This window comes from Neolamprologus multifasciatus, chromosome 23 (assembly GCF_963576455.1).
Source record: "Neolamprologus multifasciatus chromosome 23, fNeoMul1.2, whole genome shotgun sequence".
NCBI classification, from domain to species: domain Eukaryota; kingdom Metazoa; phylum Chordata; class Actinopteri; order Cichliformes; family Cichlidae; genus Neolamprologus; species Neolamprologus multifasciatus.
Genome location: NC_140460.1, coordinates 23284859 through 23307033, shown reverse-complemented (window position 1 = coordinate 23307033; position 22175 = coordinate 23284859). Strand labels below are relative to the sequence as shown.

General features: G+C 42.1%; 1 protein-coding gene across 4 annotated transcripts; it reads right to left on the bottom strand.

The window, feature by feature from the left end:
- Positions 1-2015: 2015 nt before the first annotated feature.
- LOC146491559 (SLAIN motif-containing protein 1-like) lies at positions 2016-22094 on the bottom strand. Of its 4 annotated transcripts, XM_085151401.1 has the most exons (10): positions 20525-21138; positions 18354-18496; positions 9274-9417; positions 8987-9106; positions 6169-6318; positions 5369-5758; positions 4663-4674; positions 4025-4174; positions 3584-3905; positions 2016-3166 (listed from the first exon to the last, which is right to left on the bottom strand). In XM_085151401.1, exons 1-10 carry the CDS (start codon positions 20920-20922, stop codon positions 3091-3093), a joined length of 1905 nt encoding a protein of 634 aa, XP_085007527.1. In that variant the 5' UTR covers positions 20923-21138; the 3' UTR covers positions 2016-3090. The 4 variants fall into 4 exon arrangements, with proteins under 4 accessions (XP_085007527.1, XP_085007529.1, XP_085007528.1 ...); XM_085151403.1 differs by lacking the exon at positions 8987-9106 and having other exon boundaries at positions 20525-22094; XM_085151402.1 differs by lacking the exon at positions 4663-4674 and having other exon boundaries at positions 20525-21136.
- Between the last annotated feature and the right edge of the window lie 81 nt (positions 22095-22175).

Here is a 22175-nt window from a genome sequence, read left to right as displayed (position 1 = left end):
TGGAATTTGGTCTTTTAAAGTCAACCTACCAACCAACTGTTCACCAGTCCAGGCTTTATTTTCTTAGAATGTTTCAGATAAGAGTTTCTTGGGTCATTCAAGTTAAAATTCCAGACTAACAAAAAGAACCTGATTAAAGATCCCATTATTGTCTATTTTCAGTTTAGGTCTTGAGCATTTGGTTCTTTGCCGTGTTCCTTAGTGTTGGTAAGTCCTTCAACTGGGTGTAAGATCGTAAAAATTATTATTATAGGAGTAAACCCACTGTCAGTATCACCCTGCACTGTAGTGGTCTTGATCCATTACTCCATGGCATCAGCCTCAGAAATCTGATGAGAAGCTCTCTCTGAAAGCTTGTCAGACTTTTCCTCAGAATGATGGGTTTTGAAAATGTAGGAGACACCTCAAAAATTCTAAACTTGTTAGATCCTTCCATCCAAAGTGAGACTTTTAAACCCAGAGGTTAAGAGTTCTTTTGCTGTCATACCTTAATTTTTTTTCTTTCAAAGTTTTAGACTCTGGATCTTTGAGAAAACCCGAACCTTCTAAAAACCTGGGACATTGGGCGCTTTTTTAATGCTCTCCTTTGGGGTTTATGGTCAGCGCTGAAGTGTTTCAGGATCTTTATGGACTGGGTTTAGTGTACTTCTTTGAAAAAAAAATGTCAGTGAACACAGGTGATCATTTTAAATCCTATCAGAATACAGAGAAGTATTTAAGTAATTGTTCTGGTGACTTCTGTTGATCACACTGCTGCCCTGTTACAAGATAACTGCCCTCTAGTGGTTACTATCAGGAACTACAACTCTGCATGTACATGATCATTTAACAAACTTCAGGCTTTATTTGCAAATACTGACATCAACAGTGAAACTGAGTGGAGCCTATTGCTGCTGACCCAAAGTCTGACTAATTAATGATAATTCTACAAGCTGTAACGGACGTACTCTCTCTGGTTATTTTATTAGGTACACCTACTACTGTGTGTGTTTAAGTGATGCTCAGCTCAGTCCAAAGAAAATGTCCCCTAGATCATTACACCACCAGCAGCTTGAAGCAGTCTGGCCATTATCTGACATCAACAGGGATCTGCTGCTCACTGGACATTTTCTGTTTTCCACCTGGACAGTGTTTACATTGCAATCTGCCTTTGTGACAGTCATTAGCACCCTCACTAACACACAAAACAACGACTACATAACACACTAAATGTCACAAATCTCTCGCTCTCTCTACCTTTCTCTCCAATTCGCTTGCTCTGTCTCGCTGCCATCACTCTCAAAACTTTCCCCTCTTCCTAAACAACCAAATCCCACATGTTGCCCTTTTTTTTTTTACAAAATTGGTTGACAGGGTACATTTTTCCACCAACAGGAAAGAGGTGACTTTTTGTCTTTACACTTTTCAGACTGTCCTTAGAAAATGCTTTCTTCTTCTTCTTTTGTTTCTTCTTTCTAGTATATAGAAAAAAGGCATCACTTATATATATATATATATATATATATATATATATATATATTTTTTTTTTTTTTTCATAATTCTGGATTTAGTGGCCTATCATGAAAATTTCAAAACGAGCTGAAATAGAGACAGCGTGGCTGCAGCTTGTTTTTATGTCAGCTTAAATCAGTCATGTGATTTGGAGGTGCACACACAGAGGGTTAATAACACTCACCTTCATTCCACTTCCAGACCATGAGGTGAACCTGTTAATGGTGGCGGGGTGTGTGTGTGTTAGTCCCCGTATGGAAATTACTCCTCTGCATTTAACCCATTCACCCATTGAAGCAGTAGGCAGCCACCAATGCAGCGCCCGGGGAGCAGTGTGTAGGGATGGTGCCTTACTCAGGGGTACCTCAATGTAGCCGTTCAGTGGAGTCAAACCTCCACCGGGGCCATCGGGGCCATTAAAATATTATACCACGAGGTGGCAGCGTTGACCATTTCCACAATTTAAGTGATGCTGAAGAAGTCTGTTCCACTTTGCATGAGTGAAACACTGTAACAAACAAAAACAGCTTTAATTTAGAATATTTTATTAAAATGCTCACTCATTCGGTCTATCACAGTAACAAAAGAGTCAGGGTTTTGTGAAATGTGCCGTGGTCAAATATTACAAACAGATGGTGCTACATTAGGCTGCGTGTTAACTGTGAAACATCCCCAGAGTGTTTTACTAACAGCCGTTTACTCACTTTAAATCCATAAAATCAAATACAGATATATTAAAAAAAAAAAAAAAAAAAAAAAAGTGCAAATGTTAGTAAACAGAACAAAAAAAACAAAACAAAGATGAGAGATTTTATACAAAAGTGCAACAAGAACCGTTTCCCCTCATCGGTCAGACAGTTTTAAAGTGTTAATATGCACAAAACTCGTGTAAACATTCAGATATTTTGGTCAAGAGTCACGTTTAAAATCAAATATCGGATCAATTAATATATATGTATGCACACTTAATAGTTAGATTTGTACACGAATACGTCATTTATTACGTTTATTGTAAAAACTGGAGTAATTGTACCCAAATGCACAGGGACTGATTAAACTTTAGCAGCATCGTGGGCGCTCGTTGCCACAGGGAAAAATCTCCTGATTAGTCGAAATTATTTATTTATTCAAAATAAATGTGATATAAACAAACACACACACACAGCATCACGAGGCTCTTAAAAAAACAAAAACAAACTGGCAGCCCTCTTCAGCGGGTTAGTATTACTGGTACCCATCAGCCAGCGGTTTATTGCACAAGAGCAGCAGGGAACAGCGCCCCCTTGGCACAGACCACACTCGTCGATTGTGAAGCAGTCAGTGAATTCAAGGGCTGACGTGCAAACGCAGATTAAGAAAACCCGACTTCCCCGAAGAAATTCTGCATAGACTCTGAGAGATCGGTTCACAAAGATCCTCGGCCGACCGTTCTATGCAGGATCTCAGATTTAAGGTCATCAACAGTCACTTTTTTTGGTCAGAAACCTTTAAGCATCTCCACGGGAAAAACGAAACAAAACTTGAAGCTGAAGTGCAGCGAGTGGCCCCAACCAGCGGGGTGTCGCTGCCACTACTGCGCCGCTGCAAACGGCACGTCCATCAGTAGCAGCCGTCTCGCCAGGTGCTGTCGCGGAGGGCACTGAAGGTGGACAAGCTCTTTGGAGGAGTCAGTAAACTGAGGGAACAGGAGGACAACTAAAGTCAGAGGACAGACAAAGACATGATGTTCCACAACAGGTAAATCTAACAGACATTCGCTGGAGCCACATGTCTCAGGAACCCCACCAGTGCGGTGTGGATGACGAGTAACACTCGGTGCTTTGTAGAGCCTCATTTCAAACTTTTAGTGCGAGTCCAAATGAATCTAATACTATGTGCTCCAGGGAGAGTGCAGCAACATCGGTGTTTGATGAGAGTTGTTGCTTCAAATGAGCAAATTACACAATACTCTTTAGTTTTAAAAAGTAATCCATTATTTTACATATTTACTGACTATAGTCCAATAAGGTAGGTTTGTGTAGGTGTGTGTGTGTTTGTGTTTGTGTAGGTGTGTGTCACACACACACACACACACACTCTTTTTAAAGTTTACCTTCGTGCTGGTTGGGCCACCTTGCTGCGGGGGGTGGAGCTTGTGGTACCAACAAAGGAGGCAGGGCGGGGCAGGCTGCTGCGTGCAGTGTTTGAGGTGGTGGGTGTCCCTGCAGGTTTACTAAGCAAAGGGATCCCGCTGTTGGCCCCACCCCCCCCACTGCTGTTCAGATTAAGAGACTGGAGACTGATGGAGGTGGGCATGGAGGCGGAGCCCTTGATAGTGGGACTGACGTAGGCGGTGGCCTTCAGAGGTGGCCGTGACAATGAGGTGAAGTTCCCGACACTCTGGACTCTGTTTTGGAGTTGGCCTGGAGAGGGGACTGAAGACGAGAGGAGACAAACTGAAGTTAGTAAACTTACTTGGCTGGCGGCGCCTTCAAGGCGAATGAATTTTTGGGTGAGCTGTCCCTTTAATTAGAGAAGAGAAGCAGCGTCTTACTGGAGGACTGCAGTCGAGCCAGTCCGCTGGACGAATCAAAGCTCTGGCTGTTACGAAGCAAAGAAGGGGAAGCACTGGGATTGGCTGGTATGGGCACACTGGGCATGCTGGGAGCTCTGACAAGGTTAGGCATGCTCCTCCGCAGCTTATCTAACACAGACAAAAACAGTCAACAGATTTAAGGCATCCAGAGCTGCGCCAGGCCAGATTAATAAAGTTATCTGCAGAGTCTGCAAACAGAGAGGCTTCCAAACAAAACACAGAGACAAATAGAAACCTTCAGATGCTGAACTATTTTTAAAGATGCCTCAAAGCAGCCTCTGATCTTCTTTATACTGCTAACAGTTTCCAGCCTCCCACAGTCAGATATACACTCCTAACTTGTAATCCCATCAAACTCTCGGAGTCTCCGCCTCAAAATGGAAACACATGCCAGCCCGAGAGCTTTAAGAGCAGTTGTACAAGAGGATTAGAAAGAGTTTATGAAGCAGGTAGAGCGTCAGCGAGGTCAGGACCGGGACACCGTCACAGTGTTAAAGGGGCGAGGTTCACAATTAGAAGAAGAAAAAAAAAAACCCAAATTAATGTTCAGAGATGACGTATGAGGTTAGATATACTGAACCGTGTTATTGACTTACTCTCATATTCGGCTGGAGGCCATGATGAAGTTTTCCCCCCAAAACAACATGTCCAACGTCATACACGTACACAGCAATACACACAAATATCACACACACAAAACATAAACACAGAGATAATTTATATTAGTACTCTTCAAAGCATTAATAGGTACCGATTCTATCAAAAGATCATCAGTAGTTTTAATCCATGTCTGCTGATGGATGGACATACCTTCTAGTGCCAGATTCTTAAAATCAGGCTTTGGTTCATCCTCATTAAAGGACTACACTCTGAGATTAAAGGTACAGTCAGGCTTTCAGCTTATTTAATAGACAAAAAAAAAAAGAAAAGAAAGAGAAAAAGAGGTGATATACTCATAAATTTGGTGTAGCGTGTGTGTATATATACATATATCTCTATCTATATATAATAATAATAATATGTGTGTGTGTGTGTGTGAGTGAGAGAGAGATTTGTACACGTATATTCTCATAGACATTCATTTTTGATATTGTTATAAGCTAATGTTAGGCTCGAGTGTCCTTAAAAGTCACTTACAATTTGATTACATTCTCACATCGTATTAGAGTTTATTTTAAGTGTCTGAGTGTCTCTCAGGGAGCAGAAGACCAGAAGAATGAGCTGAAAGGGAATCTGTTCCTTGATAATTCCGCACAACAGCCTTGTTTCTTTATTTAGATCAAGTTTTCCCCCATCCCTCACCTGATCCTGGTCTGAAGCACTGCTGCTCGGCTGCGCAGGTGCTGCCCACTCCCAGCCCCAGCCCCAGCCCAAGACCCTGAGACTGGGCTTGGAGCGCAGGTTGAACGGCGAACCCAGCGGAAGGGTACGGGGGGGTGGAGGGGGTGGAAGGAGGGGTGCACAGGGAACTGGTGCTTCTTCGCCAGTCTCGGATGCTGGAGAAAGTGTGGGAGTGGGGCAGGCGGGTGAGGCGTGGCTGTGGCGGTGGCAGGAGACCGTAGTCTTCGTCGTCCTCCTCGTCTTCCTCCTCCAGGTCGGGACCGGCGCTGAGCTGGCTGAGCTGGAAGGTCAAGCTCTGGCTGCGGCGGTTGGCCAGGACGGATGAGGTGCTGGCGAGGTCCTGCCTTAGACCTGGGGGAGCGAGATATGAGGACCAGCGTGCAAAACACCCACCACACCCACACACACACACACACACACACACACATCACCTCCTGGGGTTAATGAAGCTGAAGTAGCGATGGGCTCTGAGATCTGGTGCCATATGTTAAATTATTAAGACGGGGGGGGGGGGGGGGGGGGGGCAGTAGGGACAGACAGCAGGAGAAGTGAGTTGGCTCAAATGACACAGATAGCCATAAAAAAGTGACCGAACAGCCAGAATGATTTCCGCTGTCCTGAAATCATTTCAGAAACATCTCTCGCTGTATAAAGATTCAGATTTATAGTGCATTTTAAGCAAACAACTAACCAACAGTCTACAACTCAAATCAAAAATCAGGAAGTGCAGTCAGGGTGCAGACAGAGGTCCTGCTACTTACTCTCCTCCTGCAGCCGGGCCATAACCTGGACATCAGTGAGGTCCTGCAGCTTGTATCCCAGAGCAATGGAGTCATCCTCTGCCTCAGATGCTCCCAGGTCGCTGTCCATGGACGATTGCGGGCTGAGGGTGGAGCGCCGCAGGCTGCGACCTTCAAGTAAAAACAAGACCCAAGAAGTCAGACTTTCCTCCCCAATGTCTCACTTCACACTGCACAGTTAAACAAATGAGGCAGGACTGCTCCGATGAGAGAAGTACCCTTCACTCTTCAGAGTGTCCTCCACATAAAGATGAGGGGTCCGGACTAATGGAGGGCGATGCTCGGCTCGCAGAATTAGAGCCCATTAGGCAGCAGTGAGGCAGAAATATTAAGCCCGAGGTTACAAAAACCTCTTCACAGTTAACGATCTGCCTGATATCTGCTCCCTGCGACTGCTCTCTAAAGTAATCCCTTCCATCAGTGCCATTATTCTAATTACTTTAGTCTTATTTGACTCACACAGGCCAGGATTTCTGCACCTTTACGAGCTTCTTTAACTCCAGCCGTCTCTGAATCTTTGAAATTAACTCCTAACAATCAAGAAAGGAACATTAAAAATGTCTGTGGGTTGTGCTGAGTGACACAGGTTTCTCTGGATAGACAAGTGAGACTTTTGAGATCAGCACAAATGACATTTCCTTCACTTCCACTTTGAGCACAAGCTCAGGTAGGTCAACGGTCAGCTTCTTCAGGTAAAACAAATCCCATAATAGGTTTTTTTTCCCCTCCGTCAGGTCGATGAGTTTGTCATATTTTCTTGTGTGAAGTAATTTGTAACATGCCTTCAGGGAAGCACTCTATAAATAAAGCCTCATTAAAACTATCGCAGTGAAGTTTTAGAATATTGTTGCTGTGCAGTTTAGATCAGAGGTGCTTTTAATAAAAGGCCGGTATTAAGTGGTTGTTCCTTCAGTGGGTAGAGAACACACCAAACGGGCTGCGCCACCTACAGGAGCTGTTCGGTTATAGAAATGAGGCCATGAAGCTCCTGTCACACAGCTTTAGTGCTGATGTTAATGCCAGAGGAGGTTTGGAGCTCTGCGGTTACAAGTCAGCAATCAGTTCCCCGATCTGCAACTTTATGCGGTTCTGCTGTGGTTTCTAAATGCTTCCTCTTAGCAATACCAAAACTTACAGCTGATGGTGGAATTTCTCCATGAAACTGTACAATGAGGAGAACACACCTGTTGAGAATAAGACACATTTCTGTTCTAAGGCCTTTAAAATTATTTTTCAGACTCATCTACTCTTAAACAGTCGTTCACACAATTTCGTAGGAGGAATTTTTTGGCATTCATTTTTTTGAATCAATCTCGATTTTTGAGACTTTTCACATGCGAATAAACAGATATGACCAATCGGATCACTGCATTTGTGGTCGTAGCTCTAAAACGCGCACCGGTACAGACTACACAATGAGATGGAAACAGCAGATGTTGCTCCGGGGTTAATCGGCTCTCTCAAATTGTTTCCCCAACATCTAGACCCAACTCTCCCAACAACAGTTCAAACTGCCCCACTGACATCCTGAAATAAGTACTAAAGCAGCTGTGATACAGCTCCTGGATCAAACCATTATCACTCAGTTTCTTCCTTTTCTTGTTTAGAAACATCAGGACCAGCTCATCGTCACTTCACCATGACTCTATTGTTTTTTGCATAAATGCAGAGCTTTTGGTGCATTTAAACGTTATGAGACACTTGCATATGAAAAATTGGGAATTTCGCATCGTTTTTCTAAATGCTTTCAGAGTGTAAAAGCCTTTACACATTCTTGGAGCTGTTTTAGATTTATAGTGTACATATTATGTATTAATACAATCTGTGCTGCTCTCTTACACATCAGTCTTTTCATTTCCCTCGTTTTCACTGTTGTATATGTAAAACTGCTGCAGTCTCACAATATAAGGTTCTCACTACGCAACTGTGGCACTTTATCCATCTTGTTTATTTGTTGTTGACCATTTTTATTCCTTATCCTGCTGCTGTAATAATAATAATTTCCCTTGTGGGACCAATAAAGCATCTAACTATCACATTTAGTGCTTCAGCTGCCATAGTGTGTTTAACCTTTTCATATTTTTCCAGTATTGTAGCTTTAACCAAGCATGTTTCATTGGTAAGATGCTGCCAATCGTGCCTCTTTCTTGAAAGCATGCTTATAGATAAATGAACAAACCCTGGGTTGACTGAGCCCAGCACAGAGCCCATTTGACAGCCCCGAACACATTGGTGGCACAGAGGAGGGCAGGGAGGTTCCTGTTTAGGAGAGCACATGAAAAAGGCTCATTAAAGCCAATGTCATGGAAATAAGCTTTGGGCAAACACCCACCACCACTACTTAGCCCCCCCAGCAGTTATTTCTGAGCTACATTGCTCAGGATGTGAGCTCGCTCCCTTCAGGGCTGAGCAGTTTTATTCCCTGCAGCTTCGCTCTCTCCTGTGTCTGGAACGCCGTTTTTTCCATTGCTAATAATGCACTTGAATCCACTTTGCCTTCAAACAGGATTCACGTGCAGCAGTGAAATGTAGTCGTATAACGAGCAACAAGCAGGGCAGAGGAAAAAAAAAAAAAAAAAGAGGCTGCGATGAAAATATATTCTTCAATTTCAACTTCCTACAGGAGGGAATGTTTGGAATAATGTATAAAAAGCTTGAGCATGACCCAGTTTTTCCCTCCCCCGGCACATTCGTATTCTGGTTACAATACGTATTAAATTTTTAATGTTTGTAAGGAATCAACATGTTCTTTTAAGAAGAGCAGCAAAGGCAGGCTTACTTCGGGTGAGCGGGTGAGGGAGGAAGGTGGGAGTCCTCTCAGCTACAGGGGAGAGCTCCTTCCCGATGGGACTGAGAGCCCGATGGAGGACAGGGTGGAGCGGGGAGGAGAGGGAAGGAACTGATGCACAGAGGGAGGGGAAGTAAGTTTTGGGAGAAAAAGATGTGACAGACAGCTGATTCATGAGTGAAAGTTGCACTGATATTCAAATCTGGACAGTACTCGAGGAAATTTAAGTCCCAGGCCAGCTGATTATGATGCTTTGAAAAAAGATAAAACATTGGTACCATGTCTTTCAGACGGCTGAGGAGTGGAGCAGGGCTTGGTTGGAGGGGAAGCACTGATGGGAGACACTCCGGCGACTCGACTCAGAGGAGGACCGGGAGAGGAGGAAGGAGAGGGGCTGGACAGGGAGCTACGCCACCTGGAGACTGAAGGAGGGAGAACACAAGCACAGAGTTAGCATATGTTTAATACAAACTGTTACGTTTCCCTGTCAGACATGACACACCAACTAAAAGCTGTGAGTGGATAAAGAAACAAAAGAAAGACACACACACACACACACACACACACACACACACACACGACAGTGTGTGTGTGTAAGATTTCTGCTCTTTTCAGCATAATTATTGGAATTTGTGAATATTCAGGAGTGCACAACAAAGCAAGTGCGCTTATCTAGAAGTCTAAGGGGAAAGTGGCCCAACTGCTCACTTTATTTACTTAGTAAATTTCAATTTATAGTCTTAAACATTGGTTTCAAGTCTAATTTAATACAAGATCAGGTTTATTTTATAAATGTTAGTCCAATATAGAGAAATTAATGATAAAAAGCAGGGTATTTAGTAGTGGATACTCTGGTAATAATGACTTAAGGAGTGACTACCTCTTGATAAACAAGCCATCTCCATGTGAGTACATCGACTCATCTAACAAAAACTACCCCCCCCCAAAAAAGAAAAAAAATTATATTTTTATTTATCATACTTTTATATACAAACTATAGTTTCACATTAAGTGTGCATTATCCCGAAGGGTGAAGTAGTTTTTAGTACATGCACCAATCATGCTTTCAGTGCAGGGGTGTCAAGTCAAACATTTGGTCCAGGGGACAGAACTGGGCCACCAAACTGACCCAGTGGACGGCTTTAGAAAATGTGACACTTGGAAAGTAGAAGGATACTTGCACAAAATATTGTACTTGTCAAAAGTACAATATGTCAAAAGACTTCACCCAAGGAATGGCATACCACACCAAAGTAGGTAGAAATGTAGGCGTTCTTTACCATTAGTATTCCAACACCCAACTTTGGAGACAAAGTTAGAGAGGCAAGGCTGAAATTTATTGGACAAAGGGTGTTAAATATGGAAGAAGGGAAAGAGTTTTCATACTATGAGGGAAACAACTGGCAGGTAGACATGTTTATCGATGCTGTAACTTCAATGGTCCAGCGCACATAAAATCAAATTGGGCTGGATGGTGCCCACAATGTAAAATTAGTCTGACAACACTGATCAGTGGAAGTTACTGAGCTGACACACCCATTTATTTAAATAAAACATTCCCATATTACATGACTGATGGGTAGATCAAACATGTTGCTAGACTGTTCACGGACCATGTAGCAAAGGCCAATACTGAGAATATGCAGCAGCTTGTTAGAATTAATACACATTAACATTTGATTTCACTCACTTCCGTCGATAGTTCATATTTTGGTTCCGTCTCTATATAAAAGTGAAGTTCCATCATACAGCTCCAACTGCCCAATAATATTTTAGTAATAATCTTTTGGAGAATCTCTTTGACTAATTTCAGATAAACACATTTGCTTTTATTTGCAGTGCAAATTTTGCATCAATCTCCCATCTCCCTTTGAGCCTGAGATCTATGGACTCAGTGGTCAGCTAAAAAACTCATCTTTTTAAACTTGCTTTTTGTTGATTTTTATTTTTAGGTTTTAGCTTCTGTGAAGCACTTTGTGATTTTTATCTTGAAAGGTGCTATATAAATAAAGTTTTACTTATCAATCTTGTATAAAATGAAAAAGATTTCCTAACATACAAAAACATTTTTATTTTGAACAGATCATATTTCATTAATATAGGGATATACACATCCGTTATTTGGAACAGATATCCTGAACTTTTTGGCCAATAAGTGCTGATTTAATCATTTTTGCCAGTGTTAGCTGCCGTTAGTCTCTTTTAGCCGGCGTTAACCTCCGTTAGTGAAACCTTGTGGGTAGCTCTAGCATTGTTAGACTTACCATCTGTCAGACTATGATGTGAGAATGAAGTCAGACTCTTTGTCAGATAAAAAGTTTTCAGGTCACTTGACCTTATCATTAGCTGGTGACTCTTTGAGTCACTTTTTCACTGCTTTTGCAAATAAGGAACCCTTCTCAGATGTCAGTACTTTATCATATCTCAACTCTGAAGCTGCAGAAATGAATTAAAATTTGTCTATGACTTCTCTTCTCGTATGTGGCCGGTCTCAAGCTAAATACATAAAACAAGACTGAACAGTGTGTTCAAGGTGGCGGGCCAATATGACAAACCACAAACCTGCACCTACGTATTTTTAACAGATTAATTCTAAGTTTGAGAACACAGTTTGTCAGAATACATAATTATGCACTTATAAATATATATTTATGAGCATAATATTATTGTTTTTCTGTTAATAAAGGACTGACTGTAACATTTAAGCTCAGAGTCGGGTAGACGTAGAAACTAGAAGGACATCACTGAGAAGCTTTTATTTCACTTACAGTAACGACTTGTTGCCAACTCGATTAATGTCCTTTTACTCCACCTGTGCCTCGATAGCTCTACATCAATGAGTGCAGGAGTGGGAATAAAGGACAAACTAGAGTGTAAATGAGCCGCAGTCCTCATTTCCTCACAATGAATTGGTACTTCACACCAGCAAGCATCCAAAATGAAACATTTTAACATTTTTTGGGTGTAATATCTCTTTAAATGTGAATATTCTATGGGATTTAAAAAAAAAAAGAAAAAAAAATCACCATCAGTTCGACTCTTTTGTTCTTTACAGCTCAAAATCAGAGATAAAAAGACAATAACCACACAAAGCCAGACATCACAGATGTCTTTGTGCATGAGGGCAGCGCTGTGCAGCCGCTACCTCACCAGCGGTGTCTGTCACCGACTGCTCTATTCAGCAGCTCAGCGCCGAGGACAAAGCAGGATTCAACACAACAGAGATGCTCACACAATGCAGCTGTACCTGGTGCTGTGCGCCTCTCACACAAATGGCTGCTACTATTCATAGAAAGAAGAAACATGACAGCTTTGACACACACACATACACTTTTGGAATCAGAGGTGAATAAAAGAAAATACTGCTTGTGTTATTTAAAAGGTGTGCGAGTGAAGCTGGTGTCCGCACAGAGATGCGAGGGAAATCTTTCTCTCCTTTACCTGTCAATGTGAATATAAAAGCATTTAGCTGCGAACCTTTCATGTAAACCGTTGCTATGGCAACAGCTCTTCATTTCATCACGGCAAACCTCGGGTGGGGGAGAGAGAGCTAGTGGGCCGAGTTGGTGGGAGGATTCCTCTGCAGAGGATGGTTAGTGTGTCGAGTGGAGGTTTAACCGCCTCTGATGCAACAAGGTGCACAGCCGAGGCAACTTCAGAGGATGTAGCCGAGTCAGGGAGTCGAACTCTGTGACCCAAATACTGAGACTGCAACGGGAGGCTAGTTTAAAGCACATGGAAGGTTGGCATGTGATCAGCAATGCAGAGGTGACACTCCAGCACAGTGATCACAGCAGCTGCAATATTCCTTAAGATTTGTTTGTCAGCACTTGCACTCAGCCCATCTAAAACAAGCCTGAGTTACCGTAGAAATGTGTCTAACTGGCAACATGGCTCTCAGGAAGTAACTTGCTACAAGCCAAGTGTGGCCGAAAAGATATGCTGTAATGAAATACACAAGTATCGAGTTCTGGCTGCTACACCAAGACTTGAACAGAGTAGCTTTGCATGAGTCACAGTTCAAAATAATCCTCATTTTATCTGATTCTAGGCCTTCAGATCATCCTCTCTGAAACAAGACAAGAGGTTAGCTCTTCCTCACACAAGCAAAAAGCAGGTGGCTTCTGTGCCTGAGATGACCAATTCATGATGTTTCCTACTGATGTCATCATAAATCGTATGAAGCGCCTTGAGGCGACATTTGTTGTGATTTGGCGCTATATAAATAAAATTGAATTGAATTGAATTGAATAAAGATGAGGAAAATGAAAAAAATCTAACAGAGAGAGGGGCTATTTGATCTTCTTGATTAATCCACAATTTGTTCTGTTAGATGCTCACAATAACCTAAAGTTCAAAGTGACATCTGGTTGCCGACTGGTTGTATTCCTGTATCAAAGCCATGCTGCCGAGCACCATGTCATTTTGCAGTTAAATTGTCATCCTGCAGCAACTACGTCACTATTTGTGGAGGACTTCCTGTTTCAGATTTGTGAGTTGGGCTGGTCTCTGAATTCAAGTCGTGAATGTGAATTTCCGTGCATGCAGATTTGTAATTTTTGCCAGTTTAGCGCAATTAATCACTGTATAGCAACAATGAGGTCAAGTTGTCATGCAGTTCCCAACCCTTATCAACCTCTTGTTGTTGTTTTATGGCCGTCTTGACACGCCAACGTTGCTTTGAAGACGGCAGCTGACTATGAGTGGTTTCAGACATGGTCCTCATCTTCAAAATGACCATTTCAAAAGGCAACACAATCGCAAGTTCAATGCACACAGTAGCAACAACTTTGTCTCCAATGACCGGTTTCCTTTGTGTGACTGTAGCATCAGGATATGTCAAACTCTGAATGTGAAGTCGTAGCTTACTTGATTGTGCGTTCTAGTCATATCAAACATGGCCACCTAGAGACTTCCTGCTGAATTTATGGTGCCAAAGTGCTTAGCAAGAGATTAACTGACTGACATCCAGACAGCTGGACCCCCTTTTGCAACCATGTGTGGATCCTGGCTGGTCACTAGAAAGAAAACAGATTCAAGGCACTTTTCAATAGCACCAAACATGAGCACCAATTATTTGCCTTGGCAAACCTAAACTTTGACTTAATGATGGCATGATACCATTAGAGACTTGCTGAAACTGCATAAGGAGGCGGGGGATGCTTTTGCACAAAGAACAGGCATACATGCAGGCTTTAAATCTTGCCTCCTTTCTTTATTAATTGATTTAATCAAAAACATTACTGTCACAGTGAATTTTTGGATTGCGTTGGTGAATCTCCACTCTGCGCATCTAACAAGATTAAATTCAATGTTGCTCTTTCTGCAAGCTTTGCGGTTACAGTGTGAAGATTAGCCTTTCTACACCAACAGCCGGCCCTTGATGGAAGCAAAATTGCAGTGTAAGTGAAGTATTTCTTTGACTTTAACACTGCACATAATTACTTGATTCCTAAGTATGTGGAGGCTGAGCGGGATCGTATGCAGACGAGCGCGCCCACGCAGGTGAGTGGAGCTCCATCTCGCCTCATTAAAGGCTGCGGGCGTTAAGCTGCCTGTTCAGCTGAGGCCGTGGGAGCTGTCGCCTCCACTCACACTTCACAAGCAGCCCCATCTTACACACACACACACACACACACACACACGCACGCACACACACAGCAAACTACAAAGAGACCCATCGATTTGATGAGGACTCCGATAAGCACACGGACATCAGGACTGATGATCCTGATCTGCTTTTTCCAGGTCACCTGTCGATAAACTCCAAACAAAAAAAAAAAATCAATTTTTACAGACCCATGAGGTAACCATGACAACACTAAGCCAAGCGGCGGCCTCACCACTGCCAATCGATCCACTGGTCTGCTCCTTGCTTTAACCTGCTGGTATATTTAGACCAACTTCCGGTTTTACTTGCTCAGAGCTTTTCCGGTTGCTCAGTATCGCTAAGCGACGGCTGTAATTATGACAGACACGCAGGTCAGCTGACCTGGGCCTGATCTGCCTAAGAAGTGCCGACGGACTGCTGAGCCCTGCAGTGCACGGATGAAGGTGAGCCGACCTCAGACTGATCACCGTGACCACAGAGTACTTAGGAAGCATTACTGAGGTGACTGCTTATCTTACTGGCTTTAAAAAGTGGATCATTTAAAAAGAGCGCTAGTGACTGTGCTGCCAGCTGTTTCCATTCATCTCCAGACCTGCTGAGATTTTACCTCTCACAGAAAATGTCTCCTGCTTCTTAAGCTGATTAAACAAATGCAGTGTCACGTTACACTTGTGCTCTAGCACACTACTGCTGCGTCTTTGCATATCAGTCCAAACACCTCCCGTCTGACCATCACAGGTTTATCTGAACAAGTTTGAGGGGTGAGATACATTTTTTTTAAACAGGATTTAGGTAAAAATGTCATGCCCCTGCCTTCATCAGCTTTCATATTGGTAAAAAAGGGATCACCATGATAAATTCTGGAAAACACTTTAGTGCACCAACCTTCGTTTCTTTATATATTGCTTACAAAGAGCCAGACTTTATCATTTTCTAAAGAGTCACCAGTTCTAGAGGTTTTCTAAAGTGTTTCTTTGGACAATGGCTGCTTTTTCACTCATTTTCAGTGCAGTCCTTCAGACAACAACATTTCTTTTCTTGAATCTATGAAAAATATCTGGAACTTCAGTGGATCATTTGTTCACTGACGTCTCATCAGAAATGGTCTCAAACATCTCAGTGCATTCCTATTTTATTGTACTTTTATCTTAGAGTACTTTATTTTTCTATTGTCCCTTATTTTTGTGTTCACTGTAAAGCACTTTTGTCACCTAAAGTTGTTTAGTATTTGCTATACAAATAAAGTTGAAATTTTGTTGTCCAAACTCTGTTTCTGCCTGAAATACTGTATTTACATGTTTCAATAAATCACTGTACCCATTTCTTATTTTACTAGCAAGATAAACAAATGAGTGGTAGCTCTTTTCTTGCTAATGGCTCCTCCAAAAAAAATGGCACAGAGAAAATAGCTACACAAATATCAACAACTTTTGTGTGGCCATTAGTTTGACTTTAATGCATACAATGTTGGACTGAGCAAACTGTTCAGTCCACAAACAGTAAACCACCACTGAGAACACAACTTCTCATACACAATCCAAGACATGAAGATCAAGAAACAAGCTGCTCAAGCTGAGTAAGTTGAGAAGCCAAACAAGCAGCTGTCAATCTTGATTTTCAACAGGTAACAAAAGCAGAGATGAACAAGCTCGTATTTTCTGCCTGTACTTGTTCATACGGCACAATCACCAAAACAGAGTGTGACGTTTTTCCTTCTCCTCCACCCCACGCAGTTTGCTGGCAGCTTTGTGGTAATTTCAAACAGGCAACAAAAAACAAAGACCTTCTGTATGCATTTCATTTTAAAGAGATATTGGAGCAGACGAAGTTTGCCGTCATATTGTCAGAGCAATCGCACAGGTGACATTTTGACACAAAAGGAACGTAATTAATGACCTTCTAAATACAATAACACAAACTTTCTTGTAACACAACACCGCTCAATACAAACTCAGAAAAGGGCCACAAGAACAGTTTTAGCTGGAAAACTAAAAATTAACATTGTTATATAATACCAACAACAACAACAAATTAATAAAAATAAATTGAGTGGAATTACACTTTTCTTATGCTGACATGCCGAGGCCACAGATGTGCTGACGTATCTAAAGTAAAGAGAGTCTTTACTTATTCATTACTGAATGAATTATTACACATTGCTCAAGTAAATGAGAAGCTGGGCTGTTTTTTTTTTTTATTTTTATTTTTTTTTAGGGGGGACTTTTCTATTAATTTCTACCTCTGCATTTGTATTCTTAGTACAGCTTTGCATGATTCACAGTACCAAAATAATCCTCTTATCTCATTATGTCCTTAAAGCTAGCTTTCTTCTGATTGGATGGTTCTCACAAACAGAAGCTTTTGACAGTGAGTGGGTGGGGCTTGTACCTGCTCTCTCACATCAGTGCCAACAGACTCAAGCTGTCACTGACTGAGCATTCAGAGCAGTCTGAAGTCTGAGCTTTTGGTTTTGATGACAACTCTTTAAAAGTCAAGCTTTGCAGCTTTTCTGTATTTTAAAGATGAATTGAAGCTTTTGAAGTTTTATCATACTGGTGTGAAAAAATAAATGATTTAAATGTGTCTGCATGTCATTTTGAAACTCACGCTCAAACGCTGATACAGTTTTAAGGAATTCATCCACACTGAACAAAAACCAGTGTTGACGAATTAATCTGCTGAACCCAGCGACTCATCTCATCAGTAATACACTATACTGCCAAAAGCATTCACTCATCCATACAAACTATTGAATTCAAGTGTTCCAATCACTTTAGTGGTCACAGGTGTATAAAAATCAAGCAGCTAGCCATACAGACTGCTTGTACAAGCAAGCTCCATAAAGACACAGAGGAGAGAATTTGGTGTAGAAGAACTTGACTGGCCTGCACAGAGTCCTGACCTCAACCCGACAGAACACCTTTGGGATTAATTCGATTGCAGACTGTGAACCAGGCCTTCATCCGACTGTACTTCTGGAAGAATGTTCAAAAATTCCCATAAACACTCCTGAACCTGAGTTGAAGCTGTCGTGTCTGCAAAGGGCCGACATCATATCAAACCCTAAGAATGGGAGGTCACTTAGGTTCAGATCTGTGTGAAGGTAGATGAGTGAATACTTTTTGCAGTGTAGTGTATTTGTGCTCACACATTTCTTTCTAACAAGCCAGCAGCTGTGCTGTGTGCAAGATCTGTACGAACTAACACCAACACTTCCTCCTGGCCAGCATTTGTGTTGTGAGAGACAGTAGGGGCGTGCGAGGTAGCAAGCGCTCTTGTTTTTGGCAAGACACTAAAAGCTGTGTACATCAGTTTTAAAATAGCCCGGAGGCGAGCGGCACCCTGCAAACTAATCCGCTGCCTCAGCCTTTGGTTTTAGCGTGCACTAAACAACAGAACTGCGACTTCAAGCTCTGAAATGCTCCCAACATAAAGATGCATTTTATTAAGAGAAACCGTCTTGAGAAACACCCACAGGCTGAACTCCAAGTTAATGAGGAAGAAACTCCCACTCTTCACTCATCTACTCAGAGAAATATCAGACTTGATCGTCTTTCTTGCAGCAGTAGCTACAGCAGTGCTCCCAGCAGCAACTTAATCGTGTGGCTTGTGTCTTCTTTTGCACCATTGACCTGCACAGCCAGGTGTGTACAATCCAACCTCCTTTTGGGGGGGGGGGGGGGGGGGCAGTCAGAGGCGCCTCTACACACAGACACACAAATTACAAACAAACCAGTTGACTCGCACCTTGCTCTAGCCGGAGGGACAGCGACCTTCTGGCGGCCTCCACCTCCGATTTGGGGCTTTCCAGAGCCTGCCGGCACCACTGCAGCGGTGTGAGGGCGTCGCTCGTGGTCTCCGACCTGCTGTCCTTTGATGACACATATAACCTGGAAAGAGAAGCAAGAGTGAACTAGACTTCTACACCTTCTATGAGCTCTGATAGGAGACTCTGGCCAATCCCAGATCTTTTCAAACATGATCAGGGGAGCAGTTTAAGAGACTACAAAGAGCTGGACAGTGTGTACACTGTGGTGGGGACAAATCTGGGAGACAAGGTCAACAAAAACTTACTCTGTAGTAAGGTGCTTGAATGCTCATTCATTCTGAAAGCCAACTGGAGCTTTACTTATTTAGCCTATAAACCAAGTAGTCCATCCTAATGTTTCAGGGCGTAGAGATGATGTTACTGCCCAACAAACAGTTCAAAACCAAAGAATGTGTTTGTGTAACTCTGAGAAAAGCGGTAAAAGCTCACATTTGAGATGGCAAAACAAGAAAACACAAATTACTGCCATTGTTTTGCCCAAATTTGTGCTTGAAAGACATCTAAAACCTGTACTTAACAATGCCCAACTGAGCACTTCCTCCTTTTCTGTCATAAGAAGCTGTGGTCAGGCGTTTACATACACAGGCCTGTTAACTTGTTGTTATCCATCATGATCAATTACACCTGGTAGTTTCTCTTTGCGACTATTAAAATATATAGACAAATATTACTCTTATTACCTCTTTTAAAACTTCTCCTGTTTCATGTCAACATCCTCCTCACTACATATCTAGCCTTAATGACGTGGCTATTCTTTTAACTCAACTCTTAGCTGTTGAATACAGATAACCAACTCAATCTGGATAATTCAGTGCTGTGACATACATATATAATCTCTCAGCACACAGTCCATGACAGATCGCACTCCAGACTCCATCGTTCCTTTTGCGCCACCAACTCGTTTCCTGTCAGAGAAATCTGTCTCCCACTCAGTTTGAAGGTGGTGTCAAGCCTTTTTAGAAGCAAGGAAGAGGCTCAAACAGAGTGGATCAGATTATTCTGACAGCCCGGATGCTGTTGCTCTGTGGGCAACATGGAAGAAGCTGAATTATAGATTAAAACCCCGGCTGACATCAGGTGAGAGTGTGACCTGAAGGGGACTGAGTGCACACCCACACATGTCTGTCTGTCTGTGTGTCTCTCTCTCTCTGCAGTATGAATCCGGCAAATAAAAGGATGTGCCGCAGCCTTCAAACATGGGTTTGATCTCCTGAGGTTCTAATAAATCACTCATCATATACATGTAGGATTTTTTTTTCCATTAAAAGAGTTTTTAAAGTAAGTATATCAAATGTTGGCAAATGAACAAACAACAGTGGTGTTTAAGGTAGTAAAATACAACATTTTTCAGGTAATTAATAAAGGCGGGTGGATCGATACGAATATTGATAATACAGATACCAATGCTGGTATTGCTATTGGACCGATACTAGTGCAACAGGATAGATTCCTTCAGTATTTAGCCCGCTGAATTAAAAATATACATATATATTTTTAAGTATATATATAAAAAAATATACATACGTATACACGTATGTATATATATGTATACGTATATATACACACGTGTGTACACGTACATATGTATACATGTACATATATACGTGTATACTTATATACATACATATATAAGTATACACGTATATATGTATACATGTACATATATACGTGTATACTTATATACATACATATATAAGTATACACGTACACTGCTACAAGTGAAAAAATGACCACTTGTATTAGTTAAATGCAGCCCTGGGCCACTTCCTGTTTATGAGTTTGCACAACACCTCACAAGCTGTGACAAAAATCAGCAAAAAATTTCACTTCCTTAATTTGATTTGGTCCTCTCTGCAGCCACTCCACAGCAAAACACAAGAAGTGTTTCCCTGAAGCTTTATAGGCAAGTGGCAGCACATAAGTAGGGCCTGATTAACTTCAAGGTGTGTGTGGCTTTGTTGGGGCACTGCAGAGGGCTGGAGCAGCTGAAAACAAAGCTTTAAAATCCCACATTTCAGTTAGAAATCACAGACAACATGACTGAGCAACACATGGTTGGAAATGTTAAAAAGAAGCAGTGTGCAGTTACCAGGTTTCATCAGACTCCTCTGAGCAGCTCAGGGAATTCAAATCCAGAAGCTCCAGCTCGTCCAGAACCGACGGCTCGGATGCATCCTCCTCCTCGTCGTCGTCGTCCTCCTCCCTCGCAGCAGCAGCCGCTCCATCCCTGCCGCTGTGCGGGTGGAAATAGTCGAAAGGCTCCTCGGGGGCAGAGAACGAGCCCAAGGACGAGTGGCACAGCAGGGTGGGCAGCGGGCTGGGGAGGCAGTATCCCCCGGCGCCGGCTCGGGTGCGCAGCTGCTCGTTCTGCCGCTCCAGTTTGCGCACCAGCTCCTGCAGCTTCTTCACCTCCAGCTCGGCGTTCAGGGTGTTGCTGTTGCAGTCCACCTCCGTCATGATCGCGGGGTTCAGCACGGCCGCCTCCATTGGAGCAAAGAAAAGCACACAAAAAGACCACAATACCAGCCGCCTTCACCTCTACCTCCACCTTAAACCACAAATGGAGGACAGGTAGTGGCAAGCTGCTGCTGCTGCGCCCTCAGACTGCTTTCTGTATTCGGCAGCGGTAGTAATCTGTCTAGTACGCCTGTCTGGACAACTCACCCAATGGGAGACTATATAACTCCCCCCTCCCTCCGACACATTTACACACGTACCCCTCCCTCTGTTCCTCTCCCGGCACTGATTACAGGTAGAGGGTGCACCTGTTAGTCTAAAATGTGGGCTAATGTCCAACACACCTAACCGTAAACATATGACATTTAATTTTTTCATACTGTAACACATTTCTATATTCTGCTTCACTCAATGCAAACACACTGCCTCAGTTAATATTTACTTATAAGCTTTTAACTAATTAATGATGTTATTTTATAATGAGATGAAGTTATAATTAGCAACAGACGGTCACACATGGCAGGCATTTGTGAAACTTTGGCGACATCTAGTGGTTGAAGTGAAGGATATATCAAATTAAATATATATTATTTAATAACAGAAATAAAGCAGAAAAAACGCCTACGTTCGTCCGGTTCTGCCTTTGACCTTTATCGGCAATATGTCGACCTCACTTTGTTTTTTCACTCTAGAGACTAAACTATTGATAAACTATCGAATTCGTCAATTTATTTATTAATAAAAAAAACGTTACTTAGTAGAAATCACCACAGTCACCCCAAGCTAATTTGCCTTTCACCGTTATTAGCATACACTCCCGAAAACACCCGGATACTCCGAACCCACGAAGGCAGTGCTCGAGCGTTAGTGTTGCACTGTGGGTAATGTAGGCCATGGATTTTGACAAAATAAAACGTAAAACGCGGAATAAAATCATATCTGGTTCTACTGCAGGTTGTTGGCAGCATATTTTATTTGATTAATTTGATTAGTAGATTTGTTTATATAAAAACTTTTTTAAACACATCACCACAGTTGACTTGATTAATCAAAAAAAAATTCTTAGTTTTGCTTCAAAAACTGCACGGTTTGCCATAAAATCGTTACTCCTGACTTAAAAAAATAAATAAATAAATTAGCCTCGAGTCTTTAACATTTACTATAAAATAATCTCACACTATGGTGAACATAGGTACCTACCCTACTACCTAAGAAGGTATTTAAAAAAAAAAAAATTTTTTAAAAAAAAGGAAAATTGTTTAAATTGTATTTAAAAAAAAAAA